This window comes from Orussus abietinus, unplaced genomic scaffold (assembly GCF_000612105.2).
Source record: "Orussus abietinus isolate OABI.00-Male unplaced genomic scaffold, Oabi_2.0 scaffold2, whole genome shotgun sequence".
In the NCBI taxonomy this organism is placed as follows: Eukaryota; Metazoa; Arthropoda; class Insecta; order Hymenoptera; family Orussidae; genus Orussus; species Orussus abietinus.
The window spans coordinates 1972799-1990643 of record NW_019396012.1 but is presented as its reverse complement, the minus strand read 5'-3'; the positions used below and the strand labels follow the sequence as shown (position 1 = coordinate 1990643).

The 17845-nt window shown below is 53.0% G+C and overlaps 2 protein-coding genes across 6 annotated transcripts in view; one reads left to right on the top strand and one right to left on the bottom strand.

The window, feature by feature from the left end:
* Window positions 1–17845, bottom strand: part of LOC105700586 (protein expanded) — a 44618-nt gene that overhangs the window by 15762 nt on the left and 11011 nt on the right. For both annotated transcript variants that reach the window (XM_012426564.2, XM_012426566.2), the window contains exons 2-4: window positions 16105–16157; window positions 5571–5726; window positions 1696–1795 (exon numbers count right to left, since the gene is read on the bottom strand). In XM_012426564.2, coding sequence (XP_012281987.1) covers window positions 1696–1795; window positions 5571–5684 — 214 coding nt within the window. In that variant the 5' untranslated portion in view covers window positions 5685–5726; window positions 16105–16157. The remainder of the gene's footprint in view (window positions 1–1695; window positions 1796–5570; window positions 5727–16104; window positions 16158–17845) is intronic.
* LOC105700587 (putative sodium-dependent multivitamin transporter) lies at window positions 8323–14166 on the top strand. Of its 4 annotated transcripts, none has more exons than XM_012426568.2 (8): window positions 8323–8398; window positions 9312–9481; window positions 10059–10280; window positions 10843–11183; window positions 11345–11464; window positions 11541–11855; window positions 11932–12288; window positions 12380–14166. In XM_012426568.2, exons 2-8 carry the CDS (start codon window positions 9368–9370, stop codon window positions 12615–12617), a joined length of 1707 nt encoding a protein of 568 aa, XP_012281991.1. In that variant the 5' UTR covers window positions 8323–8398; window positions 9312–9367; the 3' UTR covers window positions 12618–14166. The 4 variants fall into 4 exon arrangements, with proteins under 4 accessions (XP_012281991.1, XP_012281990.1, XP_012281993.1 ...); XM_012426567.2 differs by having other exon boundaries at window positions 8337–8451; XM_012426569.2 differs by lacking the exon at window positions 8323–8398 and adding an exon at window positions 8916–8961.

The following is a 17845-nucleotide window of genomic DNA, read 5'->3' as shown; positions in this document are numbered from 1 at the left end:
CGCGACGTCGACTCGGAAGGCGAAGGGTCCTTTGGAAGGACTCGGGGACGAGGATGCTTTTGCCAAAAATTCACATCCGTCTCCTCGCCCCGCGGGGCCCTTCTCTCGTCGCGGAGCCCCTTTCCCCTTCCCATTCCTACTCCCCCTCCCTCCCCAACCCTACCGGGGGCCCGCGGGCCCACGCGCGTCTAGGCGCTCGCGCGCGGGAGGGTGCGCGCGCACGCACACACGAGGGTGCGAGCGGGGCCTTTTTCTACTTGTTCTGGTTTTTCAGGTGGATTTTTTTCCCCGGTCGTGCCGTGCCTCGCGCGCCTCAAAACCCGCCCGAGCCTTAACCGCGCCGTGATGGGGCCCCCTGGAATGTGGGAGAGGGCTCGGGCGACCGGGAGCGGGGCCCGAAGGGTCCGGCGGAGGGGCGGGCCGGGGGGAGGACCCGTCCGACCGGCTCGAGTGGGGCCCGGCGGAGGAAAGGGCGAGGGAGGCCCCGGCCTCCCCCCCGACGGGGGGAGGGGACCACGGTATGCAGAAAGACCTCAAGATTAGTCAAGAGTTTCAGACCCGTTTAATGTTTGTGCAACTTTTATCCCCACCGGGCCCCCTCGGGCCCCGAAATCTTCGACGGCCGATTCGGGACGCGGGACGTCGCCGCGTCGCCTATCGCCCCGACTTTTGGGACCGTTGGGCCTCCCCTCGAGCGAAAGCTCGCGACCCTTAAAAGTGCCGCCAAATTCGCAAAATTACGCAAAATCCGGAATTACGAGGGAAAGCTCCGAGGACCCTTAAAGTGCCGCAAAAAATTCGAAATTCCAAAAAGTTTCCCTAATGCTCTGCGCACGGATGATCGCGATTTTATCTCCTATCTTCTTTTCTCTCTTGGCCGATCCCCCTCTGTTCTCTCCTTATCAAAAGCGAGGGGGCAGAGCCGCAGGAAAATCTGGCCGCCCATTTAATTCCTTGTTTTCGCCCTCACGGATGATTTCCGCCGTTCGCTACACGCGAAACGCGACACCCAAATAATTCGCGTAGGCTTCGGTAATTCGAGAGGCGGCCCTCGCGGCGGAAGGGCGGATTGGAAAAAAGAAGTCCCGTGGTAATTCGAGGCGAATATCGCGGAGCTACTCTCGGCGATCAACGGGCCCGTCTCTCCGCATCTCGTCCGCCCTAACCCGGGGATGCTGCGCGAGGCGATTTCGTCCGGAATCGGCAGTAGGCCCTCTTTTATTCCCTTTTCCGTAATCTCCCCTACCCGCCCGAAAAACAATTAACGACAAAACTGTATCAACCTCACTTCGATCTTCCCGGAGGCTTCCCTGGAAGGTTAAGCATCCACCCCCTTCGGACCGTCATTCGTAGATTACAATAACATATCGCGCACTGATAAAAATGACAAATTAGAAAATGTACAAGTACACCTAACCTTGTGCATATTTACCGCATCGGTGAGTCTTTACTTTAATTAAATGTAACATGTATATATTTTTTAATATTATTTAACTCGGATGCCGAACGAGCAATAAAAATGGGAAAAAGAACGGTAAGAGGAAAAATTGCAAGGGCAATGTTGTTCCCTGCTAGAGGGGGACATTTTTTTTTCTTTTCTTTTTTTTTTTTTCGTGTATGTTGATTTAAACGGGGATTTTTATCGGGGTGTTAAATACTATCCCGGGGCTTAATGTATCAAGAGGAGCCACTTACCGGACAATATTGCCAGGCCGAAGAGTTCGCAGTCTCGCATGCCCTGTTGGCCGAGAAGAAGGCATGTCTGCGCGTAGACCTCCTTTACTCTCGACTTGGCCTGCAACGAGATACGTGGAGTTAACGCCCGTCAGAATGGTCACCCCCTGACCTCCTAGAGACGAGGCGAGGTGAAATTCCAGTTTGTCAGATCGTAGGGGGATCCGCGAGAGGGAAAAGGAGGGAAAAAGGACATTCCTCGGAGCGAGCGAAAGTGAAAACTACTGCATGCGCCCGTGGCGAGACTGCCACCGCCGGCAATTAACACGTGCTACCTATAAAAGGGAGTTTCTCTCCGACGACGTCCGACCGAGCTATTCTCCCGGCGACGGTAGCCAGGAAATTAGCACCCGAGGTAATGGCTCGTCCACCCTGGACGTCGAGACGGCGACCTGCCCCAAGAGGTCGTCCCTTGGGACGATCGGGAGAATCATTTTATACCTCGACACCATATCGGGAAATTATCTGGCCGGGAAGACTTAAAAGGAGATAAAAACTGTAGAGTCCTTGCCAGGTTCACCTATCATCATTCATTTTTATTTTCCTCCTTTTTGACTGATCTCTCATTCAAATCTCCGACACGTTCGCCGTGGCCGATGGCATTAAGATGACGCGAAAGGTATGAAATTTCTATTTTTTTTTTTCAAATTTCTTTATGGACATTTTTTTAAATAAAATGAAATTTCATGGCTGTCAGGACTTACTATGGAGCAAATTCACGAGGTTAAGTATGAAACGGTTCCCGACCCTTCAAACGTCACTTTGAGTCACTATTCTCATTATTCACTATTAATTCTTTTTTTTTTTTTTTCTATAGAGAAAAAAAATCGAGACTCGCACCTAGGCAAGGACTTATCGGCCCACTCGTTCGGGATGCACATTCAGGATAACCGTGATTACGCGCGGCGTTCGGAGGAGAATGTAAAAGGACCGGCAGATGCATCTCGCGGAGGGGCCTCTACTTATGACACGTACCACGCAGGTACGCGAGTACACGTACAGGGATATCGCAAACGGTGAAAGCGCACCGCATACCAGAGTCCGTATAAGCCGACCGCATTGCGTGGGTTGGCACACGCCGCGGGGGACTCGGCACGGAATTGTCATCGCGAGGCTCGACTCGTCGGGAAACGTCGGCTCGAGGACGCGACACGATCAGAAAAAGGAGGAAAAGGTAGAAGAAGAAAAGGAAGGATAGGAGGTCGGAGGTCGAAGTAAGCGAGGTTCGAGAGAAGGAGTCCGCCGGAGGCGAGCCAAGACGCGAGGGAGATGGGAAAAGAAGAAATGCATCGGAATGCAGCTCGGCGTCGTTCCGGCCTCCTTGGCGCGGCCCGGTGCACCGCGGAAGACGGCGATGCAGAACGGGGAATTTCCTCGGCCGGGGATCCAGATTTGTCGGTACAAATGAGCCCGGGGTATAATTAGGTAGATCCTATCGTGTGAGAAGGTATACCGGATGACGCCGCGCCGAGTACCTTCCGTACCTTCGCTTTTATTATCTACCTTGGCGCGCGGCTCTCCGTAGGTGGCTCTAACGACGGAGGCGGCGAAGGCAACGGCCTCGAAACGCCGAGCCGCAACCGTCGACCGAGGAAAACCTTGGCAATGACACTTCCCTCGCGGCCGCGATGACGCTTTCGCCTCGGGGAAAACGTAGAACCGGTGAAAACCGCGAAAAACGGACTACCCGCCACCTCGGAGCGCTCATTCGCAGGGCTGTCCCACTGGGCGCGGCGGGAGCGTCGCGAGAAGTTAAGGGTGCGTCAAAGTAGCACGGAGCTTTACATCGAATCGTTTCAAAATTTATAATCTGAATATAAAGACCATAAGGAAGGTCCCGACCCCCGTGAAATTACAGATTTTTACCAAAAATTAATACATGTTCTTAAACAAATTTAAAAAGCTTCGAAATTTCATGGGGGTTAGAACCTTCCTCGTAGCCTACGCATTCACGTTGCAAGATTTCAAACGATTCGGCGCATCAAGTTTTATAGAGACGAAATTTTTTTACGTTGTTGTAAGCCATGTTAAGGTCATGTTCCGATCGGTTTTTTTAATCTCCTAGCGTCGAGTCGAAAAACCAATCAGGGAGACAGCCCTCGATATGCATTTGGTACTTATACTCCGCGACCTAACCTCACTTCGCTGCCGTATGAGTCTCTCGACGGTTCTCGGGGGGCATGCGCGCGCACGCCGACCGCCCCGGCCGAGGATCTTCCATCGCGCGATCGATCGCGCAGGATGGACGGTGAAGATCGAATTAAAGATCGATTAGCGTTGGCTCGTTAAATTCCTATCCTGGGAACAGGCCGGCCCGAGAAACCACGGGAGAGGTGGAAGGGAAGATCCAGGGGAGAGAAAGAGAGGCCGGAATACCGGATGCACCAGAGGGCAGCGGCGTCGCATCCGCCAGGGACTCGTGGGAAGCAGCGGAAACAAGATGGCGGCGGCGGCGGCGCAGGAGAGCGCGCCGGGGAAAACCGCGAGCCTGCTAGCTAACGAGCTCGTTAACGCCGCAATTAGACGGCCTCCACCTTCTGCCAGATCCGCGGCTGCCTCGGAATGCCTGAAAAGCCCGGACTCTCCTCCAGGTTTGGCGCGGCATCCTTGGAAACTTTTGAGTCGAGACCGCGCAAGGTCGGCGGCGCGGCATGCGCGCGCAAGGTCCCGCGACGCCGGCAGCTGCGCGTCCGACTTTGGACCCTTCGCGGATACCTCGCAGAAGAGAGAGTCCAACCGGGCGCGTCGGGCGTCGGACTGCCCGCGGCGCGTCGACGCGGAGAGGACGAGGAACCGGTCGAAAGTTCGACGGAAGTCGCGTGACATTTTTCACCCTGGACTCCCTGACGCGCCGAAAGTGCCTACTTACGGAACGATAAATCCTTGCTACTAGAGTCTACGCGTTTAATGTAATTTATATCGTATAACATGTAATATAACCCGTGGACGATATAGAACTCGATTAAAGCGCACGGATTGAGAATCGCGAGGATTTATCGATCGTTCGATATGATTTATGCCTACTGCGGGGAGGCATCGTTTTGGTATCCGCGAAGGCGTCCTCGCCGCGGCGAATCTCGCCTCTCGGGAAATCTCGAGCCGTCTAAGAGGGCACGAAAGCAACGAAGACTGGAAAGATACGATCGGTATGCCCGGTTTCCTCGAAGGCGGCTCGAAAGTCGAAGGTTTCCAGAAAACTCGAGCCGAGCGATCCGCCGCGGATCGGCCGCGCGTCCAAGTAGGGATCGCTCGCGCTAAAGAGGCCGCGAGGAGTTTCTCTCGCATAACCTATTCCCCTCACACGCCCACGCTACCGAAGGCGATTCTCGCCCGCCATTAGGAAATCCATCCGCGCGATTAAGTGCCCTCGCGCGCGCGAACATTGCGCCCGGATGGGGTTCTCAATCTTGGGTAATAATTGAAAATTAGAGTAAAGCGATCCCTTTGAACTTCACGACTGCCAGACCGAGGCCCTCGACCTGGCATTCATGAAAATCAGCAATCCACAATCGCATTAAATTTTCCGCTGGATACCCCGAGAAAAAAGAAAACATCACTGAACCAAAGTAATATCTTCTCCCTCTAACGACTAATTATTTCCCTCGAACTGATATAAATTCGCTGGAACGTTTCTTTGTAATTACGACAATTTCAGTGGAATTCGTTGAATTAACGAGAATATTTCTTTGGTTCATTGAATCTTTTTTCTTTTTCTTTTTTCTCTCTTATCAACACCGCGTACCGTCATAGAAGGCAAGCATAGGTCGCGCTCGGAGTAGGGTATTTTTGAATTCTTATGCTTTCTCGAATTTTAGGACAGAATGACGGAGTCTCACCTCGACGACGAAGTAGAGGGGATCACCAGGGAGGGCGTGTACGGCGAGGTAGCGGCTGGCGGACACCAGGGGTTGAAGGCAGGACCGCGCAGCCGTGACACCGCTACCGCGCATGCTGCATGCTTCATGTCGTCGCCGCTACGCCCAGCGTCCTCACTGCAACGTTTGCAAACCAATATCAGTTCCCGCAAAGTGTTCTCACGTTAGCTAGTAGGCTTCGAGACGTTAATCGCGTCGACGATCATACGTGGATAGATATACCGAGACGGATGCCATAAGAGCGTGCGCGCGCTTCCCACGCGCGCTCTTAATCGGCCGCCTCACCCCCGGCGTGTTTTCTCGGCGGAAGAATTTTAATAATCCAAGGAAGTATCTTTCCGAGGCGACCGAGGCCCCGCCGTGGAAAAAGCGCTCTATTATCTCGTATAACGGCGTGGGTACGCTATGCGCTCGGTGCACCGCGTGCAGCCCGTGCATACCTCCTCGCATTCCTCCTCTCTCTCTCTATCTCCTCTCGCGAAAAGGCGCATTACGAGGCGAATGCGCGGCTAAAATATCCAGGCGAGTCCAGAAGTACTCCTTCCGAGGCCGAGAGCTCCTCCGATCCCGTTGCAATTTTACTGCACATTTATGTGTAACGCGAATCTCGCGACCATTCCTTTTTTCTCATCCGAGGGGGAAGAGGGAAAACATTCATTGACCCAGAGCAATATCTCCATAAATAGCGTCAAAGAAACATCTTCCCAATTATTTTACTCGAATTGAAATAAATTCTCACGATACCGAAAGAACGTTGCGTCCGATTTATTCCAGTTTGTTTCAGTGAAATAATAATTATTTAAACTAAGGAAATGTTTCTCTGGTTCGATGGATGTTTTTTTTTTCTTTTTCTCGGTAAAGAAGGATATTGCTCGAGCTATCCAGAGATCGTCGAGTAGACGAAACGGAGGCGAGGGTGCGGGACGTAAAGCGTAAATCGTAAAACGTAAGAGGTCGAGCGTAAAATGTAAAGGCGTTAAGCGTAAACGCACGTGGGAGGGTATATAAACAATGTGGACTACATACCAGGGTTATGAGTAAGAAACCGAGCCGAGCTGCCCACCATCGCGTCTCGCTCGAGCCGCAGAGAGCGGCTCTCTCTCGAGCAAATCTAATTACTTAGGCATACACCGAGGCATACGTGCACACACCTCTAGGTCTATCCATTGCCACCCACACACCCACCCACGGGGTGCTAGGTGTCGGTTAGGTGTCTCTATCCGAAGGAGACCCTCGCCGTTTCGTCGCGGGCGCGTCCATTACCGTAAATCACTTTGATCTCCGCCGATTACTACATATATAAATATAATTGCAAGAAACGATTATTTTATCGGGAAGAAAAATTCACCTTGTCGATTTAAATGAATTTCGTTTAGTCAGACCTGGTTACCCAATTCCAGTTAACCGAAGTTTAACTGGATTATACGCGGTTTAAACCTGCCGTTAACTAATTAAACTTCGGTTAACGTGAGGTGTGGAAACGGGCTTGAATTTCTGGAGGATTTCGCATGATCTTGTGGTCGCAATGCATGTGTCGACCGAGTCGATTGTTTTTTCCCTCAGTTTCTACGAAAAGGGGCTCCTTAAACAACGGGCCCTCGTGAACTCGGACGGATTTCAGCCCGGCCGAGAAAGTCGGGACTTCGTTAACGGCATCGCTTAAATGCCGCGGTTTTACGTGTCTTCGATTAATTCGCCATTCGAGTTCACTGGGGCAAGAGCGGCGAACTCGCTCGGAGATCGCGATAGCGGGAGAAACTCGCTCGCCATAGATACGTTACCAAGGAAAACGGACGGATTATCCAAACACCGATGTCGCGATACAGGGCGACGAGGCATGAATTAAACCGTGGAATAAAAGGGAGGGAAAGGTAGCCGTGAAAAAAAAATAAAATAAAAAATAGAAAGAGAAACGCAGGAGGAAGTTTTCCCTCCGTATCGCCTCTCGAGGAGTTAGCTGCTCTCTCAAAGTCCAGCGAATTCGCACTTGGACGCGGCGTGAAACTGCAGAAGCTCGGTAATTGGACCTTAGGTGCGGAATGCTGCCGCATATTTCTCTTCCTTCCCCCACCTCTTCATCCCGTCTTGAGAGCGAGAAAGAGGGAGAAAGAGAGAGAGAGAGGTGACTAGGCGAGAGAGTCAAGGGTTCCCCTCGTGGGCACGTATCCGTACTCGAGTGCAAACGAGAACCTTTGTCGACATTACTTCCGGCGATTTCTCGCAACCGGATGTACCGTTAGTACTGCTCCCTTCATCGCAACCTTAAGGGAGGAGAAACGCGCCTTGACACGTCCCGCGTAATATCCATTGACCCTCGTTTATTGCATCGACGTAACGACGCGCAACGTCTCATTAGCATACCGATTTAATGCTTCCCGGGCGATCTGTAGCGTGCGTTACGCGTTTTTGAAAAAACGAGGGGGGGAGTTATTAAAATCGCTAATTAAGCCGATAATTTATATGCCCGGTCCTCCCGGGCGGACAATGCGCGAGACTAAGCGCCCGGGCGACCGGTCGGTCGGTCCCTTCCCCCGAGAGCGGCGCACCGGGCTTCCCGGAAAAATGATTCCCGCGCGGTTGCTCCGTCCATTTTATACCCCACCGAGCGGGGCCGACCTCGGCCGAGCGCTGCCGAGCTCGGCCGGCGGCTCCCGAGGACGGGCGGACTCGGCCGAACTCGCGCCGCTCGAAGGCGAGCCGCCCAAAGGCGATCCGGACGCCCGCGCCGAGAGACGCCGGAGCTGCGCGGGAATGCGGAAGCGGACTCGTGCGTACGCGCCTCCCCAAGAGTACGTGTAATATTATTTATGGGCGCGTCCGTCATACGCGAGTCTCTCCCAGGGTACGTATGCAGACAAGCGCCGGTTAACAGACCGCGACCGAGGCCTGCGCGCATCGGCCGCGCTTTAATTCGCTGTCCCCCTACTCGACTGTCGCGGGGAATCCTGCGCGGAAGACCGGCGCGAGCGGGATTTCGACCGCCAACCGTTGCCAGGCGAAAAGGTTGACGCGGGAAAAAAGAAAAAAGAAAAAAAAGAAAAACCAGAGAGGTCGCAAAAAATCCGGGAATTCGTTACGTCGACGACCGTTGACCCGGAGATAGTATATCACCTGGAATCACCCGATTCCGAGGCGCCACGAGACACCTGATTGCAATATCGCGGAGGCATAAAGATACGACCGGCAGACGTCTCAAACAGTATTTCACGCTTACGAGCATGTAGAGTAAATTAATTCCCGCTGATAAATCGCGTCATCGCCTGATCGCTTCGGCGCACGTGTCTTCGCCGGCCATTTAGTCGGTCGCGCGCAGGCGACGCGGAAGGAGATCCTGCGTTAAGTCGCCGGCCGCGTTAGTTTTTTATTTCTCTCCCTCTCTCTCCTGGAGTCGCATTTCAAAAAATTCGCACCGTACACGGTCCCCATTGGGATATAAATAAAAAAGAGAGAAGAAAAAAACGCTTAGCCGCCTCGTAGCGAAATGCATAAACAAACATTCCTCGGGGTCCAATTTTGCTGCGAGTGCACGCGAGTGTTTTGAATTCCATGGAATGAACGAACCTCTCGCGTCGTTCGCGAATTCCGTAAAAACTCGGCTGTCAAGGTCTCCATGGCACGCGAAAAAAAATTGCTAAGGATAAGATGCATATTGACAGTTAATTAATAATTGAAAACTGTTCGTTACTTTTTTTTTTTTTTAAGGTTTCTAGGCATCCGTCCGTAATCGCGTCCGGAAATTCGCCGGTCTGAGAAGAAAAATGGCGGCGACGCTCGGCGTCGCGGACTACGCGGTGTGCGCTGCGACACTGCTTATCAGTTCCGGCATCGGCGTCTATTACCGGCTTACCGGCGGAAGGCAGAAAACTACCGAGGTAATTATCGGCCGTCGGTCTCTCGTTCCATCCGTCCGCTTCTTCGCACCTTTCTTTTCTACGCGGCTGAGTCGACCGCTCTCGACCGATCGATCGATCGATCGATCGATCACCGAGAGCTCGCGCGACGAGCGACACGAATGCGGATCGAGCCCCCGCCGGTTTCTTGTCGCCCCGATTCTCGCCACTTTGCCCTTCCCTATCCAACCCTCCCACTATTTACCTCCTCCAAAAATGTTTAAACAAATCAAACTAACTCCTAAAATACATCTCTTTAAATTCCCACTTCTAAAGTTCACGATTCAGTTTACCCCGAGTTTCAAATTTAAAGTCACAGTAATTTCGATATCACTCTTAATATCATTAACTACGAGCTTGAATCGAAGTTCAAAAAAAAAATTCTCCAAATTAAGCTTAAAAATGAGAATTTTCAGATACCAAGGAAATCCCTGAAAATCATTTTTTTTTTTCACTGACTGTAACAATTCCCTGTTTTTCGTAGGAACTCTAGGGAGAGACTTTTTAGGTTATAACCGACTTTGCTAATTTCTTTTTCTCCCCGTTTAACTAAACCTAGGAATACTTCGTGGCGAACCGGGCCATGTCGGTGGCCCCCGTGGCCGTGGGGCTTATGGCGTCCTACCTGTCGGCCATCAGCCTCCTCGGAGTCAGCTCGGAGAATTACGTCTACGGAACCCAATACGCGGTGGTCAACATTTCCTACGGACTGGCGACCCCGTTCGCGGCGTACCTTTACCTGCCGGTATTCTTCCGCCTAGGCGCCACCAGCGCCTTCCAGGTACGGCCTCCGACCGTCCGTTTGTTTTGCATATGCATTTCCAGGCCGTGTTTTCGACATCCGTACAATGTACCCGGCTCGAGGCTGCGCCTCGACGTAATAATGGGTCTTCCTCTCTCCAGGGTACCGCGAAGGCGTAATTTCCCTCCGCTATTCTCCATATCCCGTAGACGTCGTCCAAGCCGCGCGATGATGTTTTAACGATCGGATAGCGTTACCGGCACAATGAGATCGTTCTTAAAATATGAGGATCATAATCCAGCCGGGCGAACAATGAGCGGTATACTCCAAAGTAAAACACGTAGACTCTACGCCTAGGCTGGACTATACGCAGTAAACGATCGAACGGATCGGAAATAAACGCCCGATCGCGGCAGGTGCAACGGCACCGGTCGTCCTTCTCTTCGTTTTAATTCTTTTCTCCCTTTGGGTAAAAAATGTACCCAACACGGGATAATGTGACTGATAGCGCGTAGGTGAAGGGGGATTACTCCTGGATTTTTCATTTGAGGTTTAGCATTCATTTTGTAGAGGGTTTATCACAACACCTTCCCCATTGCAGTACTTGCAGCTGCGTTTCGGCAAGGTGACCAGGGTGATCGCCAGTGCGGCGTTCCTCGTGCAACTGTTGCTCTACACAGGTGTGGTGCTCTACGCCCCCTCCCTCGCTCTAGAGGCTACGACGGGTTTCTCCAAAACCTGGAGCATCATCGTCATCGGCCTCGTCTGCATCTTCTACTCGGCCCTGGGAGGTATCAAGGCAGTCCTCGTCACCGACATCTTCCAGAGCGTCCTGATGTTCCTGGGCATCCTGACGGTGATCGTCACCGCGACCCTCCAGGTGGGATCCATAGGTCGGATCTGGGAGATCGCCGAGGAAGGATCCCGGATTCAGTTCGACAGGTACTTCCTATCCCCTCATCGAAGTCTCTCGTCCTCCTACCCCCCCTTAGCCCCTTCGGGTGTTACGAAAGTGTTATATATACATTAAATACTTTCACGTTTATACATATATAATGACCCCTTCGTATCACTTTAATTCCTCCTCTTCGGGTTCTTCTCAGCATATCGATCGACCCAACCGTGAGACACACCTGGTGGAGCCTGACCATCGGCGGATTCTTCACGTACCTCTCTCTGTACGGCGTCAACCAGGTGCAGGTGCAGAGGATGCTGACGATCAAGTATGCATTCCGTGGGGATAATTTTCCTTTTTCCTCATTTATGCTATGTCTGTCATTTTTTTATCCCTTTCATCAGAGATTTAAAGTCCGCGCAAGCGGCGCTCTGGTGGAGCTGGCCGATCGCCTCGGTAATGTCCCTCGTCACCTGCTTCTCCGGGCTGGCCATCTACTCCAGGTACAAGGACTGCGACCCGGTGGCCGCCGGCCGGATCCAGCAGAACGATCAGCTGATGCCGCTTTACGTAATGGACACTCTGTCCCGGTACCCCGGGTTCCCGGGGCTCTTCGTTGCCGGCATCTTTAGCGCGGGCCTCAGCACCATTTCCGCCACCCTGAACTCCGTCGCCGCGGTCGTCCTCGAGGACTTCATCAGGCCCGCCTGTCGAGCCAGGTATGACGCAAAACGAGTGTGCCGAATCCCCGAAACTCTTCATTTCGATGTAATTTTTTTTTCTTCGCCATTTCAGAGGGAAGACGATATCCCCGAGTGGTTCCATCCTCGTCAGTAAGGTGCTGGTGATCCTGGTCGGGGGCGTCTGCCTCGCCGTAGCCTTCCTGGCCCAGCACCTCGGGGGCGTTCTTCAGGCTGCCCTGACCATCTTCGGGGTCGTCGGGGGCCCGACTTTGGGCCTCTTCACTCTCGGCATGTTCTGCAAACACGTCGAGGAGAAGGGCGCCGTCGTCGGGTTCCTTCTTTCCCTGATGTTCTCGCTCTGGGTCGGCTTTGGCCAGCCGAAGCCCGGTATTCCGACCCTGGATGTATCCACTTCCGGCTGCAACGACACCGCCCTGAACGGGACCTGGACCTCGTCGATCGTATCCCCGTAAGTCCCGGTTTTCTAGGTTATCGCGACTAATCAAGATAAGCGACCGATTATGCGCGATTTAATCCCCATCTTCGATTTTCCATCCCAGGGTCCACGACGACGGCTCTTCCTATTTCTACCTGTACCGCATCTCCTACATGTGGTACTGTCCCCTGGGATTCCTGATGTGCCTCCTTATCGGCCTGCTCGCCAGTCGGATATTAAGGTGGGCCCATTATTCCAGGGACCCCGAGGACCTCGATCCCGACCTCTTCGTCCCCGCTATAGCCTCGAGGATGCGCAAAGATCAGATGCAGCTCGACGGGGACAACAAACGTGAAACGTGAAACGTTCCCAAGAAACGAGAGTGCCCGCTCATTGACTAAATAATATCTTGAAAACACAAATCTAGTTGGTCTTCTCTCGTCCCTCCGGGCTGTTCTCTCTTCACTCTTCCGGGTCGGCGTCATAAACTCGACGGGTCGGGTCGATCCCTCCTCGATTTTTCTCCCCCGATCGCGAGCGACTTCTGAATCGAGTCGTAAAGATCGGCCAGGCCGCGCGACCTAACCTCCAAAGAGAACCGGAGAAACACACCGCGGATACCGGAACGGACGTAAACACCGAGCGCCCGATGTCGAACGTTTACCGAAACGTTCGCAAATCACGAAGGAATGCCGTCCGACCGGGGTGCTCTTTCTCTCTCGCTCTCCCGGGCGTACCCGGTGACATATGGAACGAACCGATCTCGACGAGTCGCGGATCCACGCAACAATGGCGCTCGTCCGAGGAAATCCCCTAACCTCCCCCATAAATCGGTATCAAGGATGATCCTTAAGGATTGAGATATCCCGTGATAATGGGTAATCGGACATCGGCGCGCCAAGGAAAATGCCGATCGAATGACTCGGGTCTAATTGGCCAATTATTGGGAGAGCGCGGTATCAATTGTTCTCTCCTGTATTCTCTTTTCTAGACCCTTAACAATTTTAATTGGGAGAGGTTTCGTCATCGAAGGACTCGTCGAACGGTTCCTTTATCAGGGTGTACGTACCGATTCACGGTCATCCCTGTAGTGGGGTATCCGGAATGGAGTGGAGGCTGCCGAAGCCGCGAGCTTGCGCGAGAGAAAGGGAGAGGGAGAGAGACGGCGCTAGGCGGGCCGGGCGGCCGAGAGAGAGAAAGACCGAGGGCGCAATGAAATCCTTACGGCACGTTTATGGGGTCGTCCCGGCACGTAAGACGACCGAACGACCGATAGAATTCTCCGCGGCTGCTCGCCTATAAATCGAGAGCCGGCCAGCATTTTCAGCAATAAACCTAGAAATCTCGCGGGCTTTTACGAGGACGTAAATTCCCCACTTTTCATTCTAATGCCCGCCCCCCTGGCCCCATAGATCGTCCGGGCCCTTTCCCCGTCGAGGGCCCTACGATCTCGCGAAGGGGCCCCCTTAAACCCCCTGGACCAATCTATCAAAAGATTCGAAACCATCTCCCGCGTCTTCACCCTCTGTCTCTTTCTCGCGACCAGTTTAATCACTCGAATGGTAAATGATAAATTGGGCGAAAGAAAAAAAATCATCCAATCAACAAAATATTTCTTCAAAAATTCGACTCGAAGTAAACCGGAATAAATCTCCATTATTCCGAAGAAACGTTGCAACCAATTCATTCGAGTTTATACTGGTTAAATAATTATTCTTTGAATTATCGAAACATTTCATAGGTGCCATTATATTTCTCTGGTTCTTTTTTTTTTTATCCTCGGTGTATAGAAAAGGTCGAATACGGCTGTCGCCGATTCTAATCCTTGATTTGGCCGAGTATCTTGCCGAACAAAAGAAATAAACCGGGGGAAAATCAAAAATAAATGTAACAAAAAACTGTGAAAGGGGCCCGAGCGAGGTCGCGCGCCATTACTGCATCGGGCCTGAGCATTCTCCATAATTAAACGAAATAAGAGCGCCTCGGCGCCCGACTTCGCTCCGTCCCGCTCGCTCCCATTTATAATACCGGGCATTCCTTGCATAAAGCGAATCGTTCCCGGACGACTTCTTGCCGGGCTTATAAGTGGCGCAATTACGCGCAAATCCGCCATTGGCCGTTGTGCTCCCTTCCCTCCTCGGCCCTGCAGGGCGCCGGCGCGGTAGATAAGCGCCCGCGCATGCGTCCCGAATAGTCCGACAGCGATCTCGATATCTCCTTGCACTATCTCCTACCCAAACGACATTACCTCACGTAAGCCAATCTTAATTCCGAGTCGAAGAAAGCCAAAGAGAACCAAAATAACCTAAAATTTCAATTAATTCGAAAACTTCGTATATCTACGTATTTTCGCCCACTCCTGAGGAATATGAGAGTAAAAAAAAGATTATCTTATCTACGCCTTAGGGGGTTCCGACAGAAGTGTATGTAAATTACCCTGGATTTTCAATCATCCCCGAGATCCCTAAATCACGACTTACGGAGATGCAGCGCTCGGACTCGACAAAATCGCGCGCGCGTCCGCGGCGGAGCGTCACTCTCGCGCCGACCTCCGTCGGGTGCGGACCTAGGGGCCGCTCCCCCTAAAACTCCCGGTCGGCCGTTAATCGCGTCAGAATGTGGGACTGGAACGAGACCGCGAGGTATGCGGCTGACCCCGGAGGGGTAGCCTCGTTATCGGGCCCCGGGTAGCAGTACATACATATTTCCTCGCGGCTATCTCTCGGTACGTCGCGGCGCCGCGTATGGGCACAACAATGCCGATCGATCGGGATTGGCCGGGCGATCGTTAAAGCTCGTTAGCCAGTCATTGTCTAGCATGACTGTTACCTCCTGCAAAACTAGCCGACCTGCCCCCTTCCTCCACGTACGGTACCTTAACCTTTACGAATGATCGTGCAACGTCGACGGTGACCGAGGGGTACGACCTCCGCCGGTTCTGGTAGTAACGATCATTTCGTGCCATTTCCTCGAGAAGGGCTCTTATCGCTCCCCGATGCACTTTTCCCCGACATGCATGAAATGGGTACGCATCGGCGAGGGTGTAAAAAGAAAATTAATGAAAATTATTACCCGATATTACGGGGGTATTCCCTTATCGCGAGGGTGACGTATGTACTCGTTGTCGAAGAGCCGATTCCCGGGATAGTGGAACTTGATATCGAAAGAGAGATAATAAAAATAAAAATGTTTCCCTTACTTTCTTTTATTTTTTTATTTTTTTTTTGACGCACACCGCGAGAGGAGTGCACTTCGCAGAGTGCGTTCGGTAGCCGGGGAATCCTTCGCTTCGTAAAATAGTTTATAGCGTCGTAGCTTCTCCCCTTTTCTCCCTCCCTCTCGCTTCCTCATGGCGCGCATATCTGCCTAACGAGCGTGATGCAGTATATAACGGCGTTATAATAAAGTCGGCTTTGCCCGAGCGAGTAGGCGTTGCGTGTCCGTATATAACGATATCGCGAGGGGTCAGGCATTCCTCGAGAGTGCACGGTGGGCCGAAAGGGTAAGAAAAGGGGAGAGAGAGAAAAAAAAAGAAAGAGAGGGAGGGAAATAGTAAATTTGTCATCATGCCACTCGAGGAGTCCGGAAGGGAGGCATAACCGGCGGGGGTACAAATAATCACCGGGGTAGGAATAATCGCGAGTGGATAATTTCGCAACGAGCCTGCGAGTTACGAGGCCGTAAATATCCCAGGTCGCCTCGTGCAGGTGCGAATGAAATTTCGAAGTTTTCACATTTTCACGTTATTCTCCTTTGTTCTTTTTTTTTCCCCTCTTTCTTTTTCTCTCCCCGGGATTCCAGGGACGGTGTCGAAAGCGGAGGCTCTCTCGTCCGAAAAGGATGGCTTACCTAGATTCTCCCGTCCTCCGGATCCCCCGGCTCCGTTCCCCTCACGGTGCACCCTGCAACAGAATCGGTCGAGTTATTCGAGAAATGTGGAAGATCGAGACGCACCTCGAAGATCCTTAGGATGATCTCACGAGGCGCGAGGAAAAAAAAAACGAAATCCAGGCCACCCTCGTTAAGGAGGCCCCGATGCTCACGGCGCGTTTCGGAACGTTTCGTTAGGTGTCGGATACGGCAGGGTTGATAAAAATCATGATTTCTTAAAAAAAAAAAAAGAAAATGTGATGCGAATGTACTTGGCGCGGGACTCGACCGAGTTCCTCCTCCGGCGATACCGCGGATACATATAGCGAGGAGTCTTGCTCTCGGAGAGATTCGACTTTTCCTGCGTTTCGGGGGGAATTCCCGGGATGCCAGCGTAGAGTCCCGAGGGAACCAAGCGAGGTAAATACGGTAGAGTGCTCCTCCCGTCGCTCTACCTGGCCCGGAAGGTCCCCGGAAGGGCCCCGAAAATCGCCGTTCCCATACGGATGCCTGGAATACCTCCGAGAAAAGGAAGCAAGAGGGAAGAAGAAGGGGAGGCTGTGAAATCTCTTCCCCTTGCCGAGTTCCCACCCCACTTCGCATCCACATCGAAACCACATGACCCAGGTCAAGAACATCCCTCATAATTCCGAAATCTTCGTTAACCATGAATAATCGATATTGCAAAAAAAAAAAATCTCTCTCACCTTCCAGCGCCCCTTTCGATATTCGATAAAAAAAAGGAAGTAAGAGTTCAAGGGATTAAGTGACAAGGACTCATCCCGAGTCCTCGATGATCGATCTCTGGAGACCACGTCGTCCCACCTCGGGGCGAAACGAAAGGGAAGGAGGTTATTAAGAGGGGATTAATAAAGGGCGGGCCCACCCCGGGCGGGGGCGCGGGTCCCACCAAGGGGTAGAAAAGAGAGAGAGAGAGCGAGGGCTCTCGGCCAGGTATTCCGGGTTAATTCCAGCCGCGCCGGCCGAGAGAGCGTAGAATATGCGAAGGACCGGCCGCGGGTTGGGGCCCGGTCGGGGCCCGGTCGGGGCCCGGGGCCGAAGGATAACGCTAGGCAGCTCATCGGCTGGACGGTGCTCGGAGCGAACGAAGGACGACCGCATTCCTCGGCGCAACCTGGTATAATACGAGGAATCGCCGGTCGAGGAGGGAGGAAGAGGAGGAGGAGGAGGAGGTGGGGCCCCGGAGAGTCGTCGGGGGACCTTAACTTCGCTTAGCTTCCTCCTCCTCCGCTTCTTCGCTTCCCCCCTTTCGTCCGCTCCGCCTTCCTCGGCAACCGCCACCGCGGCGTCCAACCTCGTCCTCCTCATCGTCCTCGTCCACCCCGTCGACGGCATCCGTCGTCCTCGTCGTCCCTCCCCGAACCGCCCGCGGCGTCAGCCCGGGACCAACTGGGCGACCGGCGCGCGACGCGTGGACGGCATTAAAACCGCGTGTGCGCGCGCACCGCACGCTACTCGTTAATATACGCACTTTATTCGCGTATATGGGGATTTTATAGGCGCCGAGATATTACGAGCGAGGCCCGCTCGTAAATCCCGCGCCTTTTTAATGCCCCGCGGACGGTTGCGTCACCTCGCCTCCTCTTGTCCCCCCTTGCTCCCTCATCCCCCGGGACGTTGTCACCGGGAATAATGAAAACGATTTCGTCCGCGGTATTCGACTCTACGTATGGTCCCTTCCTCTCGTCGAGTGCGATTT

Coding starts and splice junctions, on each gene's coding strand:
- LOC105700587 (XM_012426568.2), top strand. CDS start 9,368: ATGGCGGCGACGCTCGGCGTCGCGGACTACGCGGTGTGCGCTGCGACA. Junction 10,281..10,842: donor GCGCCACCAGCGCCTTCCAG/GTACGGCCTCCG, acceptor TCCCCATTGCAG/TACTTGCAGCTGCGTTTCGG. Junction 12,289..12,379: donor ACCTCGTCGATCGTATCCCC/GTAAGTCCCGGT, acceptor TTTCCATCCCAG/GGTCCACGACGACGGCTCTT.